Source organism: the organism of the source record quoted next, unplaced genomic scaffold, assembly GCF_019419815.1.
Source record: "Pyrus x bretschneideri cultivar Hongxiangsu unplaced genomic scaffold, Pyrus_bretschneideri_v1 Contig16, whole genome shotgun sequence".
Taxonomy (NCBI): Eukaryota; Viridiplantae; Streptophyta; class Magnoliopsida; order Rosales; family Rosaceae; genus Pyrus; species Pyrus x bretschneideri.
In genome coordinates, this window is record NW_025999457.1 from 4,563,356 (window position 1) to 4,588,423 (window position 25,068).

Here is a 25,068-nt window from a genome sequence, read left to right on the forward strand (position 1 = left end):
TTTTTATTTTTTTATGTTTCATATAGAAAATATATGTGTATTCTGTTGTCATATTCTTATTCAGAGTATCTTGAATAGGCCTTTTGAATAAGCTCGTAAGAGAGTAAACCCATGAAGAACCTCCGATGCCAAAGTTAGAATTTAGAGAGAAAAAGTGTTTGGAGAGTTTTTGGAGTTTTACAAGAGTGTGGAACTAGTCTTTCAAATAAAATGGAGTCCTATTTATAGAGCATGGCCGGCCCTTGGATGTTTTTTGGGGTGTAATGGTGATTAATTTGGTGATTAATGGATTAATAATTAATCCATTAATTAGCCTAATTAATTTAATTTATATGGAAGGTTTTGAAGGTTATGAAATGATTTCCTTGTAAAGGATATGGAGTAAAGATGGATGAGATAAATTTGAACTTGTTACCTATTTTGGGCACTCTTGACTCGGTTGATGGATAATTCTCCACTGCTCATGTGTAGGAAACCCAGTGTGTGTCGAGGGTAATTTTGTCATCTTCACCTAAAAATTCACGTGTCGCCTCTTGATTATTTTTGGCTCCACAATTGCGTCCCCACCTTGTATTGAGCTTGCCTCTAAATGTGGTGCATGTTGTGATTTTGAAGTCTTTTATGAGCTAGTTGTCATGTTTTGGCCTTTAACAGTGTTTATTCATAGATTGTTGAAGATGGGAGGTTTAGGTCTTTATCTTTCAAGAGAATTCTAGTGTCATTTGAAAAGCATATTAGCCACGTGTGAAACGTCTATTAGTGGGGGCTGTAAATCCTTAGCTGGTGTTCCAGATAGGTCAAAAATTGTCTCCAAAATGTAAATGTAAATATACTTGTGATAATCTTGTCCGAAGTACTTTATTTACATGAGCTGCGATTGGCCATTTTAGGCGTACGCCAGTTCTTGCTTCACGAATTATTTGGCGCATAACATTGGGCAGATAGTCGTACGTCAATCTGGGATCATTTTCCATTGCTTGGATAAAGCTACAAGTCAAGGTGCCGGTTGAAATGTATCCTGATAAAGCTTGAACAATCCCATCAAATTTGTGTCATTTTACCTTGCATTTGTTTTTTTATTTAAATTCAATTGTGGAAGAAAGATCTCCTATCCCAACTGCTATGGTACTAATACAAAATTCAAATATGGTAATGGTAATATAAACTAACACAGTAATGGTAAGATCTCCTCCCCCAACAACCCCACCTATTTGGTGGAGTAAACCAGTGCAATTTTTCCCCTTTTCTTGTTTAAGGCATGCTCCGCCCTAAGCAAACCAAAAATAAAAAATAAAATACAATTTCGTATAATATAATGTGGAAGAGAAGACCAGAAGCTTTTATATGATTAACTACCTAGCACCTGCCCTACCCCTTACGTACAATTACTGACGTCGTTAATTATACATCATGCATGGTGGTGCACCCAAAGTTTTCGAGAAGCGTTACAAAGCGAGCATAGGAGGCATGGAGGTTGGGCCAATCAGAAGACGAGCAATGTGTGAAGTGGTGTTGAGTTTTGGTTTTAAATCTTGTATTGTATTTCTCATCATCTTTACAAGAGTGAAAGGCAACTCTTATAGAGAGCTGAAAAGAAGACTACAAAAGGAAGGTTAACAGCCATACCTCACTACCAAATCAGTCCTAACAAGTGGACAAGATAAATATTAATAACAAGTAAAATGGTTCCTAGAAATAAGGAAGAAAGATTGACAAAAGACCTATGTGGTTGAGAAAATCACTTTAACCCATGACTTAGCAAGAGTGATGTTTACAACCATACTTGTGACATTTGCTTTACAACCATACTTGTGACATATACAAGCAACTAGCAACTAGTATTCAGTTTGTTTCAATACTCCCCCTTAAGCTAGATCAATGGGCTTAACTGATCCAAGCTTGCACAAGAAACGCTGGAACTGAGTAGAATCTAGGGCTTTTGTTAATAAATCAGCCAGTTGATCGTGGCTTCGTGTGAACACCGTGTCGATCACCTGGATTTAACTTGAGCACGAATGTAATGGAAATCAACTTCAATATGTTTAGTCCTATCATGAAACACTGGATTAGAGGCAATATGCATGCCAGCTTGGTTGTCACAAAACAAAGACATTGGTGTGTTGATTGTGAAACCAAGATCAAAGAGATGACCTTTTAGCCATATAAGTTCACATGTTGTCGCTGCCATGGCCCTATACTTAGCTTCTGCACTGGACCGTGCAATTACGGTTTGCTTCTTGCTCTTCCAAGTGACAAGATTACCTCCAACAAATGTGCAAAAACCTGTGGTAGACTTTCGATCAATGGCATTTCCAGCCCAATCAACATCGGTGTAAGCCATGATGTGATTTGAATCATTGTTCTTCATAACTATTCCTCTACCTACTGAGCTCTTAAGATAACGAAGTATTCTTTTGACAATTTCCCAGTGAACTAGTGTAAGAGAGTGCATAAACTAATTGGCTAGGCTTATTGAATAAGAAATATCAAGCCTAGTAATGGTGAGATAAATGAGTATCCCAACCACTCTCTGATAAACATTAGGATCCTAAAAAGGTTCACCTTTTTCATGCAACTAAAGTTTGCTAGTTAGGGCTTTTGAGCTGGCTTACATTCCATCATGTTAGCTTCATCCAGAAGATCTAGAACATACCTTCTTTGATTCAAGAATAACCCTTTTGAAGAGGTGGCCACCTTAATTCCAAGAAAGTATTTCAAGGTCCCCAAGTCTTTAATGGAAAATTTTTGATGAAGTGATTGCATAAGAGCCATGATTTCACTCACATTATTACCTATAATAATAAGATCATCAACATATATAAGTACCACTAATTTCCCAGTATTACCACTTCAAACAAACAAGGAAGAGTCAACATGACTCCTTTTGAACCCTGCAGCTTCAAGAACTGAACTAAGCTTTGAATACCAAGCTCTAGGGGACTGTTTGAGACCTTATATGGCTTAGTAAAGTCTGCAGACCTTGTTGGATTCCTTTTCTCTTAGATGACCTGAAGGCAACTTCATGTACACTTCTTCTTTAAGCTCCCCATGAAGAAATGCATTCTTCACATCCATTTGGAATAAGGGTTATGCATTATTGACTACCACAGATAACAATATCCTAACAATGTTCATTTTGGCAACTGGAGCAAAGGTCTCCTTATAGTTAATGCCATAGGTTTGTGTAAAACTTTGAGCTATTAACCGTGCCTTGTGTCTCTCAACGCTTCCATTGGAGTTGAACTTGGTCTTATATATCCACATACTTCCCACTGCCTTCTTGTCCTTTGGAAGATCCACCACACTACAAGTCTAGTTTTCAGTCAGAGCTTAGAGGTCTTGAGTCAAGCATCTTGCCACTTAGGCATGCATGAGGCTTCATGAAAATTCCTTGGTTCAAAAGTGTTGGATAATTTGTTAAGAAAATAAGCATAAGATGATGAGTTTTTGTGATAAGAAATGGTTACAGAGATATAATGCCTTTCGGTGTAAGTAATGTACTCTTGTAACCTTACTGGTGGATGTTTGTCTTGTGCAGGATTTCTTTTGGTGCACTTATAGCTTGCTAAGTTGGTTCAGGTTCTAATGGTCCTGAAGAGCTAGGCATGCCCTCATTTACACTCTTAGTGGGGTAAGACTTCTCAGTGTTGGTATGAGCAAGAATGACTTCATGAACTTCTGCTAGAGTAGGCAATGGAAATAGGTCTATAAGATCTTCCCTATTGGAATTAGTCTTCAACCTTTGTGGAAATAAGGTGAATATTCATCAAATCAAACATCTCTAGAAATTGCCAACTTCCCAGTATTAGGATTGTACATTTTGTAACCCTTTTGAGAACTGGAGTATCCCATAAACATACATTTGATAGCCAAGGGTTGAGTTTGTCATGATGGGAAGCTTGAATGTGCACATAACAAGTGCAACCAAAGGTCCTGAGGCGAAACAAGTCTATAGACCTGCCCTTCATGACTTTGAAGGGAGATTTAGTATTCAAAACACGAGTTGGCAATCCGTTAATGATGTAAGTGGCAGTGAGTAGGGCTTGAGACCAAAATTTCTTGGGAACATTCATTTGGATCATAAGTGATTGAGTATTTTCCAATAAGTTTCGATTCTTTCTCTCTACCACACCATTTTGTTATGGAGTACCAACACAACTAGTTTGATGCAAAATTCCATGAGTGCTCAAGTAACTACTCATGTTATTGAAAGTGTACTCAGTGCCATTATCTGATCTTAACATATATAACTTAGATGAGAAATGATTTGTGATTCGGTTGTGAAAGTCTTTAAAAGTATCAAACAATTCACTTTTAAACTTTAAAAGATACAACCTAGGTCACTCTAGAATAGTCATCAACAAATGTAAGATAATATCTATACCCATCACAAGATTCTACACGAGAAAAACCCCAGATAGCTGAATAAACAACCTCAAAAAGTCTACTGGTTCTAGAATTAGAGGAAACAAAAGGAAGCCTAGTGGCTTTTGACATTTGACAAGTTTCACACTCAAGTGTGTTTTCAAAAAAAGGGAAACAACTTGGTCATCATAGGTTCTGAGGGATAGGCAAGATGTTGGTGCCAGAGTTGGTGTTCCTGAGCTTGACTTAGGTTAACACTGAGTTTTTTGACAAATTTGGACTCCTTTGAGAGGTAGTAGAGTCCATTAAAGAAGAACCCTTCACCAATCTTCTTATGTGTAACTCGATCCTTAAACACAACATTGTGAGGGGAAAATATGACAAGACAGTCTAAAGTTTTTGTGATTCTTCCTATGGCAAAAAGCTGAAAAGGAAAGGAAGGCACATATAGGGTAGTGGAATCAGTATGCTCACTCAGCAATCTAACTTTCCTTTTCCTTAGAATAGGTTCCCCTTTCCCTTTTGCAACAGACACATGAATTGGATCACTAGTTTTTTGAAATTCATGTAGACTAGAGGATTTATTAGTTATATGATTAGTGGCACCTGAGTCAATAATCCAAAAATCATGTGTAACATTAGCATTAAGAGCAGTGGAAATGGCACTAATTATACCTGGAATATTGCCTTTCGATGTGTTCTCCGAATCAACCAAGAAACCAGCAAATTTCTCTAGCATTGCAGTACTATTTTTAGTCATCACTTCCTCATGCTCAATGCTTCCTTGCTTCTTTTTAAGAAAAAAAATGCAAACTCATTGATCAAGGAAATGGGGTTTGTTGAGAAATTTTCCATCCCATCAACTGAGGAACAAGCTAAGTGAAAGGCTTTTGGAGTGACTATCTTCACATCTTTGATCATTCGGCCTTCCCTATCAAACTTAGGTTTTTACTCCTGATGTAGGATCCAACATTTTTCTCTCAAATGTCCCTTCATGTTACAATAAGAACATTTCCAGTCTGCTTTCTTCCTAAGCACTCTATCACCAGTTGTCTTGTGATTAGTTGTGAAAACCCTAGCCTTAGAGTGGGATTTGGGCTCAACATTCTTCACTCTTCATCGAGTACCCTCTCTCTGGACTGTATGACACACACTAGTAAATAAGGCAGCTCTGGAGTCATTAACAAATGACTAAGCAAGTCTTTATACTCATCTCCCAAGCTTGCAAAGAGTTGAAACACCTTGTCTTCATCAGCCCTATTCAGAAGCACAACGGAATCAGTCGTGTGTGGATAGTACATATCAAGTTCATTCCACATGGATTTCAAGCTTCTAAGATGTTGAACAAAAAAGTGATCACCTTGCTTTAGACTAGCAACATTCTTCTTTAGTTGAAAGATACGAACTGAGTTGTTTAGGCTACCATACATGTCTTTGACAGACTCTTTTAGAAGAAGGGAAGATTCTGAGTAGCTGAAGAGCTTAGACAACTTTGGCTCTATGGAGTTAAGTATCCAGGACATGACCAGCTGGTCAGTAGTGTGCCATGCATCATAGGTTGATGAAGTGAATTCTGGAGCCTCCGAGCTTCCATTGATAAACCCTAGTTTCGATCTTCCTCCTAAAGCAAGCGATACAGCTCTTGACTAAGGTAGGTAGTTGAACTCGTTCAGTAGCACCGAGCACAGTCGTTGATTTGGGTTGTTCTCACCCCCTTGAGTTAAGTTGGAAGGTGAAGATGAGGAGCAATCAGCACTAGAGACATTTTCTTCTGCCATCTCTTTCAATGATGAGAAAACGAAGAAGAAAAAAAAATGGACAGAGTCAAGACCCTATGGTTCCTACTCTAATACCATGTTGAGTTTTGGTTTTAAATCTTGTATTGTATTTCTCATCATCTTTACAAAAGTGAAAGGCAACTCTTATAGAGAGTCGAAAAGAAGACTACAAGAGGAAGGTTAATAGTCATACCTCACTACCAAATCAGTCCTAACAAGTGGACAAGACAAATATTAATAACAAGTAAAGTGGTTCCTAGAAACAAGGAAGAAAGATTGACAAAAGACCTAAGTGAGTGACAAGGTATGGAAGACTAGAGTATGGTTGAGAAAATCACTTTAACCCATGACTTAGCTAGAGTAATGTTTACAACCGTACTTGTGACATTTACTTTACAACCATACTTGTGACATATACAAGCAACTAGCAACTATTATTCGGTTTGTTTCAATAAGTGGTGAAGCCACAATGATAGCACTTTCTCTTGATCCTTTTCCTCTTCCAACATCTCTATCGTCGCTTCCAACACTCTCTCCAGCTCAGCCTTCCATCGATGCTCAAAACCAGGACATCGGTTCCGTTGCTGGCTCGGCATAACAATGGCAGCCACAACATTAACGTCTGCACCTCTGTTAGCTTGTGTTGCTCTTGCTTACTTTCGTCGTCAGTTTCATCCATTCCCAAGTGTTTAGCCTGCTTGAACAACAGTGATGCACGAAAGGGTTTATCAGCTAGGGTTATATTTGGCTAAATGTAAATAAGTCAAGCCTATATTTAGCTCAATAAAAACAAGGGGTGTGCTATCCACACACCCCTTTTTACTTCTCGCACACCATTTGTTAAATTCTGTCCGTTGATCTTCTTTATTTCATCCGATCTGACGTCCGAAAATTAAAGGATGTGTGAGTGCAAAAAACACTAAACAAGCCAAACTCGAGTAAGGTAATACTCGGTTGAGTAAGGTAGTACTCGGTTGAGCGCAATAACGATCCCAATTATAAATGTGTATATCGAAAATATGTCATGTCGTTGTTGAAGGAGGAACGCCTCCCTCCTTACACATAAAGAGCCAAGCACTTTCCAGTATAGAATTCCTGAATGAGGTGATGTCTTGTACGAAATTAATATTCTCTACAGGAAATGTGGACTTCTTTAAATGGACAGCTTATAGGACGCAAGGTACTTTAAAAACAGAAGTGTGTTCTTCTAAACATAAAATTTGATTAATGGTGGATCAACCAGTAAGCAGTTTTTCTTTCTTCTTGTTTAGCACCCCCTTCCCCCACCCCCCAAACAATTAAGCAAACTAAAAATAAAAATACAATTCAATTTCATATGATATAATGTGGAAGGAGAAGACCAGAAGTTTTTATATGATTCACTACCTGGTACCTGCCCTACCCCCTATGTACTATTACTGACATCGTTAACTATACATCATTCATGGTGGTGCAGCAAAAGATTCCGAGAAGCGTTACATACAGCGAGCATAGGAGGCATGGAGGTTGGGCCAATCAGAGGACAAGCAATGTGTGTATCGAAGTTATGTCATGTCGTTGTTGAAGGAGGAACGCCTCCCTCCTTACACATAAAGAGCCAAGTAGTTTCTAGTATAGAATTCCTAAATGAAGTGATGTCTTGTACGAAATTGATATTCTCTACAGGAAATGTGGACTTGTTTAAATGGACAGCTTATAGGGGTTATAGGACTCGAGGTACTTTAAAAACAGAAGTGTGTTCTTCTAAACATAAAATTTGATTAAATGGTGGATCAAACAGTAAGCAGTTATTCTTTTTTTCTTGTTTAGGAACCACACCCCACACCCACCCCCCCTCCCAATAAAAATACAATTCAATTTCGTATGATATAATGTGGAAGGAGAAGACCAGAAGCTTTTATATGATTCACTACCTAGTACCTGACCTACCCCATACATAATATTCTGACGTCGTTAATTATACATCGTTCATGGTGGTGCAGCAAAAGCTTCCGAGAAGCGTTACACCAGCGAGCATAGGAGGCATGGAGGTTGGGCCAATCAGAGGACGAGCAATGTGTGAAGTGGTGAAGCCACAACGACAGCACTTTCTCTTGATCCTCTTCCTCTTCCAGCATCTCTATCGTCTCTTCCAATACTCTCTCCAGCTCAGCCCTTTCTTTGATGCTCAATACTGGGACATCGGTTCCGTTGCTGGCTCTGCATAGCAATGGCAGCCACGACATTAACATCTGCATCTTTGTTTGCTTGTGTTGCTCTTTCTTACTTTCATCGTCAGTTTCATCCATTCCCAAGTGTTTGGCATGCTTGAACAACAATGCTGCACGAAAGGGTTTATTAGGGTTATATTTGGCTCCATAAGAAACAAGTCAAGCCTATATTTGGCTCAATAAAAAACAAGCCAAGGTTGAAAATTGGTATTTAAGAGGGAGATTGATACTTTATCACTTCATCTTTCTTTTGTTACTAAATAAACTACACGCATGAAAAAAGAAACGGACGTTTCTGTGACTATGTTAACAAGAATAGACTAGCTTATTGCAGTCATTAACTCGAAACAGTTTGAGCTCAGCTCAGTATTGAGCTCAAAGTTTATAAGCTTGCTCCGCCCATATGAGAAGCAAGCCAAGCTGAGTTTGCGCTCAAAAAACACTAAACAAGCCAAACTCGAGTAAGGTAATATTCGGTTTGATTTGACTAATTTACAGCCTTAAGCACACCTGAGGTCCATCGAGATGACATCTGATGAGTGCACGGAGTGCGGTGTTTCAAAAGCATGGCTTATTTCAAAAAAATTAATAAAATAGCCATACGGAATACTCGATAATAGACTGTTTTACAGCTTAACGTGAAAATTAAGAATGCACAAGCTTATAGAAGTTTTTCTCATAATTTTGGTTTAGCTCCATAATGACTAAATATGGGATTAAAGATGGTTAAAAAATGCAAAAAATTTTGTAGCTCAATTAAGTAAATTGTAATCGAATTAACGAGTCTGATTCCTCACACTCCTTATTGTTTGTGTAAAGAAACAAATGTTAGGGAGATCAAATTTTTAAATCATCCACATGATGCGGCGGTTGATGATTGGACTCATTTTTTTAATAATTTAAAGAATAAATCCAACCATTAATCGTCGCATCATGTAGTTTCAAAATATGATTAAAATTTTGATCTCTATAGCATCACCTATAAAAAAAAATAAATATAAAAAAAAATATATATATATATATATTCCATTAACTGTGAAAGTGCTATAAATTTTGATTTCAGTAGCTTTACCCTAAAATCAAGAAAACTTATTTTCCCAAATTGAAAAGTCAAACAGAGAGGAGATAGCCGTACGTAATTTATGAAACTTTCCATCTACCACTCCAAATCTTAAATGGCGATCTCAAATTCTTAATCATCAATTCTAACAAATATATAAATATATAACAAAAGAGAAGAGATATTCAAAATTGTAGTGCTCCCACGCCAGCAGAAAATCATAATTTTTAACCAAGAATGCAAGTCCACTATCATTCGCTAATGAAGATTCCACGTCACATCCCGGTCCGGGTGGGATTACTTTGCGGGCCCGACTCCACCGTAGCACAATATTGTCCGTTTTGGGCCCCGACCACGCCCTCACGGTTTTATTTCTAGGAACTCACACGAGAACTTCCTAATGGATCACCCATCCTGGAATTGCTCTCGCACGCTACTCGCTTAACTTCGGAGTTCCTACGGAATCCGAAGCCAGTGAGCTCCCAAGAGGTCTCGTGCTAGGTAGAAATGAGAATATACATATAAGAATCACTTCCCTGGGGATGTGGGATGTTACAATCCACCCTCCTTACGGGCCCAACATCCTCGTCGGCACACACGCGACCAGGGTTAGGCTCTGATACCAAATTGTCACATTCCGTCCCGGGCTGGGATGTGACATTCCAGATTTCTTCCTTTAGCTAAATATATTGTATTTAACGTAGATTGATTTGTATATGATTTCCATCCTCGTTAGGAGTTAGGACTTTATGTAATTTCTTCTATATAATGTAATATTCAATAAATCAATGAATAATGTGGAAAATAGATATGCACATGAAATTGAATATGTAATATATTTTTTTCAACAGTAAGTAATACGAAATAATATTAGTAATTTAAGTTTTTCCTTTCAATTTTTTTGTGTTTCTCTTAAATGGAAAAGATTATCTCTATCGCTATTTAAAAAAAAATTGAAGGAAGAAAAACTTGAAAATTAAAATGATTGTGTAGAAGAACTTACCCGAAACCTTGACCAAGAATGCTTGTAAGTGCGGCTCAACCGAAAGAGAGAGCCAAGCTAAATTAACGGCCGCAGCCCATCTCCGCACAGCTTCATCAGCCGAATCACAAGCTGCCAGCTTCTCAGCCAACCAAAGCACCTCAGCCGCCAGTTTCTCCGCCGAGCTCCTCGTCCCGCTCGCCCTCGTCCCTCTTATCCACGTCACGTCCCCAATCGATCGAACCGCCCGTAGAACCCGCCTCAACCGGTATTCTGCCGGTCGAGCGGGCCCCAACAAATCAACGCCATCACCTCCCCGCACATCTCCTTGTTCGAGGGCGGCGGCGGCTTCAAGCTGGCTAAGAGTAGTGGAAAAAGCCGCGGAGAGAACAGTACGGTTGACTTGACGTAAAGCCTCAACGCCCTCTTTTTGGTTGTCGTCGATGAGGCTCTCTGCTAAAGATCGAACCACTTGGTACTTGCGGGAGGTTACGGGGATGTCGTTGACGAGGGACAACAGCTGCGAAAGCGCTCGGCCGATAGCAGAGTCGCCGCCGCAAGTAATAGTAGCAGCACCGCCGCTTGAGGCGGGAGTGTAATCGTAATGATCATGAGTAGTGCTGTGGTTACTAGACTTGTTGAAAGTGGGAGGCTTATAGTGATAGGGTTGGGTATTGTTAGGGTTTAGAGGAGGAAGCAAACGGAGGAGGAAGATGAAGGAAGTGACGAAAACGTAGCGAAGGAGTTGGAGGAGTTTGGATTTCTGAGACAAGTTTAGGAAGGATTTGTCTGCGAAGATAAAGACGGAGGCTACAAGGTTGCGAAGAAGCAAAGGAGATACGGTGGTTGGAGACCAGCCTTCCATCATCACCATCCTCCTAAATTAGGGTTTTTCTGTTCTTTTTTGTTTGTTTGGTCAGAAAGGTTGTTGGGGTTCAGATTACTTGCGTGAGTATATACAAGGAAGGTAAGGTGTGTGGTGTAAACTTTAGAGGAAGAAAATGAATGAGGATCGAGTGGAGGGATTAAAAATGGGTGGTGTTCTTTTATCCGGCCAGTTGTTGGACCATGACGACGACAATTATGTTTTCTAGTCAATTCTAGGCCTATTTTGTTTTGTTTTGTTACGTGGTTCTGCTGCTTTCCTGTGTACGCACTCCTCGTCGTAAGGAAAGTCAAATGTTGCACCTACTGCCAATTCTTAGTATCCGGATCTCATCCTTATCTTTAAAAACTGCTAAGCAGGCAAATATGGTCATTAAAATTTGATCAAATAACTACAAATAAGGGATTCTTTAAAAGTTATAATAATTGTAGCCGTTGGATTAAATTTCAGAAGCCACGATTGCCTGCTTAGCAGGCTCAGTTTTTTAAGGTCAAGAGGGGATCCGGATCCCAATTCTTAATCCCTTTGCGTGCTGTTCGTCACACTTGCACTGGAGGGCATTAGCATTCGTTGAGAGTGTAATATATAATTGAGCTACTCTGCATATTGTTAATTAATATTATGGTAGAATCATAACTTTTTTCATGATATCATAGCTTAGTTGTTCTGCGTGAAGTCCATCCACACTTGCTCTACATTAGTCGATTTGTGTAGTCCACATAGTAGGTTTGAAAATTCGTCACATATAAAGGAACATGTAGAAAGTATGAATCTCTTATTGCTTAAAGAAGCATGAGTTGGATGATATTAATTTGACTTCTAATTATGCGTTTCTATGAACATTACTAAACTTTTTGACTACTAATCACAATGGCCACAGTTGTGCCAAAGTTCGCCCATAAGTGGGCCCTTAAGCATGATGCTATTGGTGTTGGCCACACCAAGTACTGGTTTGGTACTAAGGTGCTTTTATAAAAAGTGAGTATTAAAAAAAGCTGAGCTCAAAAAGGTGTTTGGTAAGCACTTAAAAACAACTTATTTTCACAGTTTTGAGTGAAAAATAACTGAAAATGTGAAGCAGCAAAATGAGATTATTCTCACAGCACATTAGAAACAATTTTGTTTCAAAGCACAACAATACCAAGTTAGATAAGAAGTTTCCAGTTTGTTTCCGGTGGTTTTAAGACCATGAGCTTCAGTTGTATGAACTAGCAATAAAATGTTATGAATTTACTTTAATTTATTTAACTTTCTGCATTTTTCTTTCCCGTATTTTTCTTTTTGGGTTATGTCGATTGAAGGAGAAAAATCAAAATATTGGAAGAGGAGAGAAAAGGCTTCAATATTTGAACTTGAGAGTGGTAGGAGGAAGAAGCAGAAGATAAAAAGGGAAAATAAAACAGAAAAAGTAAAGTGCGGCGCTGGAAGAGAAGAGGAAGTGAGACAAGGGGCTATGGAATAGGATTTGTTATTCAGACACATTTCTATTTTTTATATACTTATCTTAATTTTTTACCGTAAAATCAAATAAAGAAGAAGACTAATAGATAAAAATCTACAAAAGTATGTTAAAAGTAAAAATTGATGTGTGAATAACACTAGTCTATGAAATAATGGGAACATTATGATTTATATCAAACTAATATTTTATATCTTTATATTTTGGGAGTTCCTTTCAAAAAGAATAATTTGGATTAAACTTCCCCGATATATTTTAAGCGGCAGGATTTCGGCTTCAGAACAACAACAAAAAGGTGAGGGAAACGGAGACACGTCATCACAAGAAAGTAGAAAAACTCCAAAACTATGGTTGGCCGAAAGAGGTTGAAGTTATAACCCCTAGGTGTTAGTGTACACGTAATTAAACTAAGGGTGTTATCCGCACATCTCATTTTACTTCTCACACATCTTTTGATAATTTATGTCTATTGATCTTCTTTAATTCATCTGATCAGATGATCGAAAATTAAAAAGATGTGTGAGAAATAAAATAGAATGTGGATATTACATCCCTTAAACTACTATGTAATCCCAAAGGCAACACTCAATGTGTGACCTAAATATGAACCAATGGTACTACTTTTGTAAATAATACAAAATAGTAACTCTTTTGAAATTATTTTGTTGGGTCAAATAACATTTCGTCGGGCAATGTTCGTCATTCAAAATTTTTCGCCCAAATGTTTGCCCGACGATCTGACGAAATAATCTCATCGAGCAAAGTGCATTGACTAACTTGGCAAGACGAATGAATATTTTCCTATGCCATTATTTCTTCGAGTTTCTAGAAATAAAAAAAATTTAAAAATATTTTCCCCATGAAATATTCTTCGGGTAATGAATTTAAATAAAAAATACAATAAATACATGCTCGACAAATGTATGCGTTGTAAAGTGTGTAATGATTTTCAGAAGTTCGTAATTAAAATAATAGTTAATCTAAATAAATAAATTATATTAATCTAAACAGTTAAAATAAATCACAATATTTTGTTCAAAAAATAAATCACAATATTAAAGAAATTTATTTAATTATATTAAAAAAAATAAAGTATTTGTACAATTGTATGTTAAAAATACTAAACTAACTGGGGTGGCTACTGTGGCGGCTGGTGGGATGGCTGTTAAAGGTCGCTTGAGAATCAGGAAGGCGAATGCCAGAGGCTGACATCGCTTGGGCCTTCGTAGAGGCTGACATTGCTTGGGCCTTTCTCGCTAGCGCACAGTTGTTTTCCGAGCTTATTCTCGCTGGCATGCAACTTCTTCTCGTTAGCGTGCTTCTTCTCTAACTTCTTCTCATTGGCACGCAACTTCTTCTCATTAGTGTGCTTCTTCTCTAGCTTTTTCTTCTCACTGGCGCAAGACTGCTAACTCCATGTTCAACTACTGTAGTTTGGCAAACGTCTTGCTTGTAGTGTGACAGCTTGATGAAGAAGATCCCCCGAGATCCCGAACACGAGCCGCTCCTAGGTCGCGGAGTTCTTTGCCTTTCCATTTCCCAATCCGATAATGATTTGCTTGATTGGTCAATAAATTTAAGAAATAATTACGATATTTTGGGTTGTCATTGTTTGCCCCTGTTCTAAACTTAAATATACATCAGTATGCTATGACATGAAATACTATTTAGCTAAATTGTTCCTGGTTCGATCTTTTCCAGTGACTGCTATCACTTTCTTATTACTAATCTCCTTAAGAGATTTGATCAAAATCAATAATTTTTCCAAGATGGCTGAGACAATTATTCGAAGTAGAGTAGGAGTAGCAGAAATTGAAGGAAAGATGAGAGAAAATCGGTTACAGTGGTTTGGACATGTGAAACAAAGGCCTACTGACGCTCTTGTTATAAGATACGATAACGAGATAGAAGTTCAAGGCCGAAGGGGTAGAGAAAGACTTTGGAAGAGACTCTAAGAAAATATTTGGAATACTTGGATCTAACGGAAGACGTGGCACAAAACCGAGCGCAATGGCGTTGTAGTATTCATACAACCGACCCCACTTAGTGAGAAAAAGTTTTGTTGTTGTTGTTGTTGATGATGACATGGCGAGGTGAGCCAAATCTACGCCACAACATCAATTAATGAAGCACTTGAGGGAAAGACTAACGGAAATATAAAAATTGTAGAAAAATCAAACTTCAAGTTTAACAGTGATATGAAAAAACTAATGTTGTCACATCCCGGCCCGAGCCCCCACCACCACATCCGGGGCTCAACTTCAACGTAGCACGATATTGTCCGTTTTAGGCCCCGACCACGCCCTCACAGTTTTGTTTATGGGAACTCACACGAGAACTTCCCAGTGGATCACCCATCCTAGGATTGTTTTCGCATGAACTCGCTTAACTTCGGAGTTCCTACGGAACCCAAAGCCAATGAGCTCCCACAAAATCTCGTGCTAGATAGAAATGAGAATATACATATAAGGCTTACAGGATCCTCACCCCTGGGCGATGTGGGAAGTTACAATCCACCCCCCTTAGGAGCCCGACGTCCTCGTCAGCACACTTCCGGCTAGGGATTGGCTCTGATACCAAATTGTCACATCCCAGCCCAAGCCCCCACCACATCCTAGGCTCGACTCCACTGTAGCACGATATTGTCCGCTTTGAGCCCCGACCACGCCCTCACGATTTTGTTTCTCAAAACTCACAAGAGAACTTCCCAGTGGATCACCCATCCTAGGATTGCTCTCGCGCAAACTCGCTTAACTTCGGAGTTCCTACGGAACTCAAAGTCAGTGAACTCCCAAAAGGCCTCGTGCTAGGTAGAAATAGGAATATACATATAAGGCTTACAGGATTCTCACCCCTGAACGATGTGGGATGTTACAAATGTAGTAATGTCAGAATTTTGGGAAACTTAAGGATAGTAAAATGAAAATTACCTAAAGAAAAATTAACAGGTACAACATTGGCTCTTTCTTGGGATTTTTGATTTTTTGTTTTTTTTTTTGTTTTCCTATAATGATTTTCCTGTGAGATAAACAAAGTATGTGCTTTTCATTTCTCAAAAGGGGATGATATATTAAGTATATAGAGGCCTCTCAACATCAGTCCCAAACAGATTAATTACAAAAGATAAATAATATGCACATAAGTGGAACAAAAACTTATCGCGGCCGCCAAACAAAACATCACCTCTTTCCCTTAGTTTTCTTCTGCACGAGTATTACGACACATAATTGTTGTTGGCAGGGACTCAAGTCATCAGTTTCCTTAGTCTTTTTTCAGCAAGATTGGCAACCTTATTTTGAGGTTCAAGAACAAGGGCATGCTTGAAATCTTCAAATGCCAAACAAGAAAATAAGAAACAAGCTAAACCAACCATAATTGCATATTTTTCGATTGAGCTCAAGTAGTTCGTCTTATAATCATACGATTGAGCACAAGTGATGATACAAGATATGTCATATATCAGAGCAGCTTTCATAAATATTGAAGAAGCAGCAGAATGCAACAAAGCATATGAGTGGGTTCTGACCTTGAGCAGCCTCCTTATAACAAAGAAGTGATTCTCTAGCTGTTCCACGTCTAAGATATGCCTTCACATTCTGCAAAAATGTCAGAAAAATGAAAAGATAAAAATGGTCACAAACAATGAAAAGTTTGTACAGCTTCGAAGAGACAATTTACATTCACAGCCATACACACAGCGCAAATTCTGTTAGAACTAGGAGTCGACCCTCATGAAGTAGGCATACTCAATAAAGGGTCGCAAGTAATACAAGAGATAGATAAAAACAACTATGACTGAGCTGAACACGTGGATCAACTGTCGGCCTATTACACAAAGAACTGTCTGTAAGTCATTAATAACTACTTTCGCTTCAATCTCTAGTTCACAACGCTTCCCGGCACATGTGGCCAGACTGAGCAGAACAAGTGGAACTATACTGATTGACATGAAACTTGTGTGGTCAAATTGAGCCTGATATGCCATGTAAATAATATGCTCCCTACCATATGAAACTAAAAGCATCTAACTCGACCAATTGGCATTCAGTGGAGAATCCCAGAATTTTATGAATTTGTGATGCATGGCTTCAAATTCTCTATGTGAGATTTCTATTCTCAACACAAGTGATTTGAGGATTCAACAGAGCCCAAATTTCCACCATGGCCAGGTGTGTACTGGGGAGGTCTATGAATTTCATCGATTAGCTTGAATTGGTATTTTTCTATTCTATTGAAAGGATGCTCCTGGAAACAGTAAGCGTTGAAGAGTAAAGAACCACAATCAACAAATAAAAGGAATTACCCTAATGATTGTTGGTCATCCAGTTTTGATAGCTTACTCCACTATAGAACACTGTTGAACAAAGGAAATCCCTAAATGACTTTGTGGTAACATAATATTGTTGAACAAAGTAAATCCCTAAACGACTTAGTGGTAACCATCAGAAGGAGGTAAATTGAACTCCCAACTGCACTAACAGAATTGATGACAATAAGCATAACATGATTTGGTTTGTAGTGCTTTGACCAATAGTTATAGAAACAAAGAATCTAAGAACATGCATGCAATAGAATGACTTTATTACCTTTTTGTCAAGTGATATTGCCTTGCTGCAGTCCTCTTCAGCTTGCTGGAAGCTGCATGATTGAAATTGATAAGCGCACAGATACAAATGAAATGCAACAGAAGGATAAATTGACAGATCAGATGGGCATTTCTTACCACCCCAACTCCAAGTAAGCAGCTGCCCTGTTGGAGTAGTAAGTTGCACTCATCATGTTCAATTTGATAGCTTCAGTATAATAGTTGACAGCCTTATTCCATTGCCTTCCCTTAAATGCGGCATTTCCCTGGAAAAAGTTGAGTAAACATAGAAATTGATATAACAAAATAATACTAATTGATAAAGTAGTTTCAAAATTTTTTTGCTGGTAGAAAATGAAATTAACAGAACTGAGCAAAATATTCGGCATAGCAAAAGGGGAAGAACAACACACCCTGATCTTTGACCCTTGTCTCACTTTTGTCCATATTTTATGCCAATGGAAATTGAGACATTATGCACACTAAAGGGTATCGTTAACAGGAAGGGACAAAGATTCAGACCCAAAATATCGTCCTATAAAGGTGGGAAGTACCATTCATGCAGAGAATGTGTAAAGATGACAAAAAATAATAAAATATTGAAGAGGACTTGACAAAATGAAGCATTGAAAACTAAGATGAAGAGATTTTAGCGGTGAACAAACCTTCTCTTTTAAGAGTTCTGAAGCATCCATGTTACCATTGGTATCTGGCAATGGCGATGTATGGGATGCAATGCTGACTTTCTCCTGAACTGAAGAGTACATGTCCAAGACTATATCAAGGAGAAATTTATCGGCACCATGGAACGCGATGAATGAAACAGAGATGGGGCAGTCATTGTGCTTTCCTACTGGTACTGTAACCTGGCCATGTGCAAATATAATCATGAAAATAAGTTTCAAAGCTACAGATACTCAAAGATAAATTTGAATGTTCAAACTTTAAAGTACTCAGTTACCTGACAGCACCCAGACATGCTGGCAATGCTTGTTAATGCTAATGTTCTATCATTAAACTCAGATGACCGCCCTTTCTTTGTATTAAGCTTTAACGGAGGATCTGCAATTGTGGGAATCACTAATATTCCATCATCCTGGGACACCAAGAGGTTGTAAGAAATATAGATACATAAAATGAGGTATTGTGTATATAAACAATCAATTTGAAAGAAATTGAAGAAGAATAACAATAAAGCAAGGCCAACTCAATATTTTCACATAATAACTTTGTTCAAAACAATTTAAAATGTAAACTATGCAGGAGTACTGGAGCTGCAGACAGTTATTCCCCCTTTACTGGTTTCATAAGGAAGGAGGGGTGGGAGGAATAACAATATAAGAGAGCTCAGGTTGTTGGAGCTCAATACGCCAGTGAAAGTAGACAAGAAAGCTAAAGCTGACCCACCCCTTCAATATTTGTATTTTTCAAATTGTTGGCCATAACAAATCAAAGGAACAAACTTCGCTGACTTCTATTATTATTAGTACAAGGTTGGAAAGATTTGCAGCTATGTTAACTAAAGTGACTAAACTGGGAACTAAGTTTTAAATATAGTTCATATATCTAATTGTCCAACCGAAGCAATACAGGAAAGAGAAGAAGAGGGAGAAACCAAGAGCATCAAAGATTATTCAAGCTGACTCCAAATCAACAAAAATCCATTTCAGCTTCTCTTTATTCAATCAGACTTGATATTTCTTATCCTAAAACCTAATCGCGTACTTTGGAATCAACTCATCAGAGAAATATTCCAGCTCACTCCATATACTGATATATACACTACATTGAAGTTTTCACAACCAACTCTCCTGCCTCAGATTAAAGACTTGCTAGATTTGGTCTTCTTAGAATACCATAACAAACAACAGTAATAAAAGAATATTTATATTTAGAGAAAGATACTGCAACAGAAAAAGAAGAACATTTCATGCAGTTTACAATTCAGTGACAATTAAAACATTTCTAACCTTGATAAAATTTCTCTGTGGGAGTCACTTTATTACTACTTAACACCAGTGAACTATATATCGATTGAAGCCAAATAAATATAACAATCTGTACGGAGTTGGATACCTTTAAAAGACTTTGAAGGGCAGCTCTCATCTCAGTCCTTACTTTATATAGGGTTTTCATGTTTTCATTTGTAAAGTTAATTGCTGCACGAACACGATCTGATACATCAGGCCCTAGCTTTGGTTTCGCTGACTTAACCCACTCTTCATGATTGGTTTTGAATTCACAACTGAAACAAATTTATAGATGTCAAATTAGTAGAGAGAGAGAAAGAGAGAGACAGAGAGCTTATCAAATTTCCTTTCCCATAAAGGTAACTCAAAGGAATTTGAGAAGATTTAATTGACCTGAATAATCTTAGAATACCTCTGTATCAAAAGCATCACAGAAGAGAGAGTTTTCAAGGTAAATACTCCATTTTGATGTTTTGTGGATTCTTCACAAAATCCTTTTAAACTGGGTACACTTGAAGCAATATACTGACTAAAATTCATATGCTTTGGAGGTTGGTCTGCAGAGGCAGAAAAAGAAGTAACTTCAACATAGTTATAGTTGGTTTACTTGTGTACGAACTCCCAACGCATTATGACAATAGAGGGACTGCATAGCTGACTTTAACATTGATCTATAAAGATTAAAAGAAATGGCAATGACTCTGGAGCTCTATATGTGTGTGTGTACATATTCTCAAGTGAAGTAACTTACACCCGGATAGATGTTCGATTGCTTTGCTGACAACATGTACTGTCTTCTCAGTAGGAACTTTAGAAAGCTGAAAGAGATCATCGGCAAAAATAAGGTGTCTCGCCCTTTTAGGTTCCACAGAATTCAGTTGAAGCAAAACATGTCCAACACGACGTAGAATAGATGGATCGCGGGCAAAGATTCCTAAAAGACCACAACAATGTCAAATAAAGAAGGTGAAAGAACTATAAAAGAGAAACCATAAACCAGAAGTAGAAGTGCCCAAGCATACCAACAGCGTCTAAACTTTGTGAATTTGGCAAAACTCCAAGCATAGATACAGCCCCATGGGATGGTCGGTACCCAATGACACCACAAAATGATGCTGGAATTCTAACACATCCAGTTGTATCAGTACCTATAAAAGTATAAGAACTTGAAAGGATCAGCTGATACTATAAAAAAGCCAAACCACGAGGGTATGTTTTTATGTGCATGATTACAGAGTTAGCCTGATCTCAGTGCCCGAGCAGGTGATTTGATAGCTACAACCTTTTTTCATTGCGACTTGAGATGAAACATAAGAGTATGAATCTAATTCTAAAATATAGGCAAAATTTTAACCGAACCAAGAGTAAAATGAAGTAGAAATTCTGCAACGACAGTAAAATGAAGTACAAATCCTCGGAGGAGCTTACCAAGAGCAAAGTCAACAAGACCGGCTGCAACAGCCACGGCAGAACCACTGGAAGAACCTCCCGGAATATGGGATTGTAATTGGGGATTCACAGGCGTTCCATAATGCACATTCTCACCAGTAATCCTACAAACAACAACTAGGTATCAAAAGTTCGTCACTTTTATACATTGTTAGTTGTTTTTGACATTTTAATTTGAAAGGGAATGCACAAAGTAACAGAAAAATGATGAGTACCCAAAGCTGAGCTCGTCCATGACGGTGTGGCCATAGCAAGTAGCCCCATTTTTTAGCAGAGTCGTCACCACAAACGCCGTCTTGGTCGCCGCTTCATGCGTTCGCGCCCAATCGGGACTCCCAAACCCCGTCACATTTCCCTTCACATCAAATCTGAAACAAACCCATCCACCCATAAACCAAATCAGAAAGAATCACCACAAAAAAAAAAAAAAAAAATGAAAGTAAAAGCAAAAATAACTGAGATAGAGCGAGAGAGAGACATGTCGGAGATGGCGAAGGAGAGGTTGGCGAGGAGCTGAGTGGCGGCAGGGGGAGGGGGCTGAGGGAAGGGGATGAGCTGGAATCGAGGCTCCATAAATGGTTCGGATAGAAGGATTTGGGTTCCGGCTCGGCGTCGTCTTCGCCTGTGGGTCTCGGCCAGGACCACGATCCCTGCGACGGTGAGACCGATGATGATCCAGGTTTTTGGGTTGGAGGAGACATTGGCCTTGATCGCCTGCAGAGGCTGCGGCTGAAGCTTCCACATGATCAACGATCAACGATCGCGACAAGGACAGCAGTGAGCCCAGCAGCCAGCAGCAACAAGGGGTTTTGCGGGTTTGGGGTTTGGCAGGGTTTTACATGGCAACCTGCGACCGTGGGTTTGACGCGCGAGTCCTGCTCGTTCTTCTTTTTTCCTTTTTTTTTTTTTTTTTTTTTTTCTTTTTCTTTTTTGCCTTTTTCTTTTTTTTTTTTCTTTTTTCTTTTAATAAATAGAAAAATAATTGGCGTAATGATAGGGTCTCCTCCTTCGGTCCGACTTGGTGGCGACTGGGCTCTCCGTCCTCACTTGCACGTGAGGTCACTGCTTCTCCAGCTTCTCCAGCTTCTCCGTCCTCATGTTTTTCCTCTAATTTAATTTGTAAGCTTCTTTACAAATGGAATTAGGGTTTTCGAATCCATGCTCCCTCTGGGAAATTAGGATTTGACAGGTTTTAGGGATTTAAAGATTCAATCTTTCGGGGTTTTATGGATTCAATTTTAGGGTTTTGCAGCTCAGATCTCAAATTTGTGGGCGTTTTACTAAATTTGATATTATTTTTCATATTTCAGCGGCGATTTCCCACCCAATTTTCCCTTCCTCGATCCGTCCCTGCATTAAGCAATGAGCTTGGCGTTCCTCCAGGGCTATTCTTCCCCTGAAGAAGAAGAGCAAGATCACCGCCTCCATGACCATGGCTCAAGCTCCACTGACGATGATGATAGCGACGACGGCGATGACCAAGCCCACAAAGCCACATCCGTCTTTGACTTTCCAAAACCCTCCTCCTCCGTTGCTTCTACCCTACCTTCTGCATCCGACGTCTTTTCTGAGGTACCATTTTACGCTAATTCACCCCATTTTTCTTTCAATTCTTTGCAACTAACCATACACTTTGAATTTGAATATCTCTTTTGCTGATTTTTTTTTGGGTTAATTTTCTGTCTCTTGGTTTGGATTAATTGAGATTTCCGGACCACCCGAGTTTCTAAACAACTGCGTACAAGAAGACCCTTCCGCAAGGGACGCCGGCCCTCAGCGAGGGAGGCATGGTGTTCGCAACGGCAAACTTCAGAAGGAAAAGAAAGATTTACCTTCTGGTTGGTACTATTTCATTTATATATCAATGCTATACAATTTATCAGTGAGTATTTGGTTCTCTTATTATGCATAAGATTCACCTAAAATTGTATTACTGCAGTCAGAGATACTCTATTTTAAGTCATAGAAAAATTAGTTTTAAGTTATAGCAGCGGCTAACAACATCGTGATTATCAGTAAATACAATTTTTATGCTAGGCACGGTGGAAAAAAAAATTGATGTTAGAATACGAATTTATATTCTGTCTAGGAACAATTGAGGTTAATTATCTACTAGATATGCATCTTATCTCCGTACATCTATGGTTGAGATGCATGTCCTGAACTTAGGTCCTTGTTAGATCCGAACCGGTAGTTCTTATAATGGAAGTGATTGTGGCAGTAGACGTTATACTATGATGCTTATTAGAGATGTATTTTCTACATGTTTCAAAATTCAGTTGTAATCGTATACTTATTGGAGTAGAGTAGATGATACTTTCTAAGTTTTCTCATGAGTTTCCTTGAGCTGTGTTGCTTAGAGATGACTTCTTCAATATGATATGCTTTATTTTGTAATTAGAATTCCTAAGTTAGGAAAAGCATAGCTGTCTATGCAATATCAACATGAAATTTTGTGGTGTCTTGGATTTGTGTTATAAAGCCATGTCTATTCGACTTTAATCTCAATTCTCTTGGAACAAGAATTCCAAAATATATATATATAACTGTTAATTGCGCCATTATGTCAAACTGATGGACGTTATCTGTGTTTTGGATGCTCATGTCAGTGTTTTCTTCAGCGGGAACAGAAAGACTTTTTGCAGTCAATAAACTAATTAGAAAGATATGGAAGAGGAATTGGTTAAATGTCGATAAAATTTTACAATTAAGTGGTTATGCGTATAGTACTATGAGTTTGTCTAATAATTATCTGGTTTTTTTACTTTCTGCATAAGTGTACTGTAAAAGAATTCACTCTTGTTAAATTTGTGTACAGGTGCTGTAGTGGAGTCCAAAGCTCATTTAGTTGGAATTCATGAGCGAGTAAGAAGTGATTTTGAGGGTAAGCAACCTCCAACATCAGTGGTTACGAGCACCGCGGAAGGTGCCAAGCGTGTGCCAACTGCAACAAATCCTAGTGCAGAAGATGCTGCAGCGCTTCTTAGGTATGTATCGCTGTATCTCCCTCTCCCCGACCCTTTTTTCCTTAAAAAGAAAACTTTCGTGATTCCTGCTAGTGCTGAGAGACAATGGCTGGTTGAGATATTTTTGTTTAGGAAGTAGGTAATTTGGTTGGAGTTCTTGTAATTGCCTAAATTTAAATATTTCTCTTGATAGGATGTGTTTGCAATGTGGAATACCCAAGACCTACTCCAATGCAAGGGGAATGGTCTGCCCAACATGCGGAGATCGTCCTGTAGATCCAACCAATGATTCCAAGAAGAAGGGATCTACGGTGAAAGATAAGGAGAAGAGTAAGAGGATGAAGGGACAGTCGTCTCATGCTACATGGAAAAGTGAAACTGAAATGCATCTTCGACAGCAGTTTGACTAGCTGAGTAGGCGTAACGTCTTTTAGGTTTAATGGATGTATGATGTAGCTTAACCATCAGTTCAGTTAGCGGACCTAAGGCACTGCGGGTGAATGCGAAGTGCTGTGTTTTTTCGGATTCATGACAGATCCAAAGTGTGATTTTTGTTTGCTTTTATCCTTTAATCGAGGTGACAGATCCAGTTCATGGAAAAGAATTTAAATAGTGCTCACAGCAGCTGGTTGAAGACCAAAGTTACCTAAATCTCCATCTTTTCGAAGTCCCAAAATGTGACCTAAGAATTTGTTGCCTTAAAAGAAAATTTTAAGAGAGACGGTTCTCTCATGTTGTAATAACCTGAGATTTGTCGACTGTCGTTAACTCCTAAAGGGCAAGTCATTTGCAAAGAAAAACCCTCAAATTTTCAAGCTAACGTACAGGTGACATTTGTACATTTAGGTTTAGCCTAGCTGGTTAGGGCAGTGTGTTTTCATCTTTGTTCTCAAGTTCAAAACTTCGTCTTTGTAACTTAAATGATTTTGATGTAGAATTGCGGTTGTATTAAAAGAATTTTAAAAGCTGACGTCAGTCGACCATTTTTTAGTAGTATTATTATGTTCGTTTCTTTCATTTATTTAAATTTAGTAATACTATTCTTATCATGTTTTTATATTATACTTATATATATGGACAGCTATATCATTTAAATTTAATTTAAATAAAAACCATTAATAAACCAATAATTTAAAATTTAAAAAAAAAAAAAAAAAAAAGAAGAAGCTGTAATTAAATGTTGATTGTGACATATGAGGAGTTTTCTTCTTCCTTCTGTATTCAATCTTGCTTCTTCTCCCGTTTCTTCTTCCACGCCAGTTCTTTCATGCCATTTTTTTACCCCAATTTTTTTTCACGTTAGTGTGGTAGTATTCTCAACTAATTCTCATACGGCAAAGATTCATCGACACTCTCCT

At 38.4% G+C, this 25,068-nt stretch overlaps 3 protein-coding genes across 7 annotated transcripts; 1 reads left to right on the forward strand and 2 right to left on the reverse strand.

Annotated features, from left to right (window-relative positions):
- Positions 1–7,984: 7,984 nt before the first annotated feature.
- Positions 7,985–11,293, reverse strand: LOC103930287. Its single transcript, XM_009339599.3, has 2 exons — positions 10,417–11,293; positions 7,985–8,463 (listed from the first exon to the last, which is right to left on the reverse strand). The coding sequence occupies exons 1-2, from the start codon at positions 11,267–11,269 to the stop codon at positions 8,069–8,071; spliced, it is 1,248 nt and encodes a 415-aa protein (XP_009337874.2). The 5' UTR covers positions 11,270–11,293; the 3' UTR covers positions 7,985–8,068.
- Positions 11,294–15,766: 4,473 nt separating this feature from the next.
- On the reverse strand, positions 15,767–21,582 carry LOC103930292 (outer envelope protein 64, mitochondrial). 2 transcript variants are annotated; one of them, XM_048581024.1, is made up of 13 exons: positions 21,223–21,581; positions 20,960–21,112; positions 20,724–20,848; positions 20,318–20,443; positions 20,047–20,229; positions 19,708–19,852; positions 19,402–19,570; positions 18,287–18,421; positions 17,991–18,191; positions 17,464–17,591; positions 17,327–17,378; positions 16,267–16,336; positions 15,767–16,067 (listed from the first exon to the last, which is right to left on the reverse strand). In XM_048581024.1, the coding sequence occupies exons 1-13, from the start codon at positions 21,486–21,488 to the stop codon at positions 15,985–15,987; spliced, it is 1,836 nt and encodes a 611-aa protein (XP_048436981.1). In that variant the 5' UTR covers positions 21,489–21,581; the 3' UTR covers positions 15,767–15,984. The 2 variants fall into 2 exon arrangements, with proteins under 2 accessions (XP_048436981.1, XP_048436982.1); XM_048581025.1 differs by lacking the exons at positions 15,767–16,067; positions 16,267–16,336 and adding an exon at positions 17,062–17,094 and having other exon boundaries at positions 21,223–21,582.
- Positions 21,583–21,685: 103 nt separating this feature from the next.
- Positions 21,686–24,314, forward strand: LOC103930291. 4 transcript variants are annotated; one of them, XM_009339605.3, is made up of 5 exons: positions 21,686–21,797; positions 22,055–22,316; positions 22,450–22,582; positions 23,563–23,731; positions 23,904–24,314. In XM_009339605.3, the coding sequence occupies exons 2-5, from the start codon at positions 22,107–22,109 to the stop codon at positions 24,118–24,120; spliced, it is 729 nt and encodes a 242-aa protein (XP_009337880.2). In that variant the 5' UTR covers positions 21,686–21,797; positions 22,055–22,106; the 3' UTR covers positions 24,121–24,314. The 4 variants fall into 4 exon arrangements, with proteins under 4 accessions (XP_009337880.2, XP_009337879.2, XP_048436984.1 ...); XM_009339604.3 differs by having other exon boundaries at positions 21,711–21,863; XM_048581027.1 differs by having other exon boundaries at positions 21,742–21,802.
- The last annotated feature ends 754 nt before the right edge of the window (positions 24,315–25,068 follow it).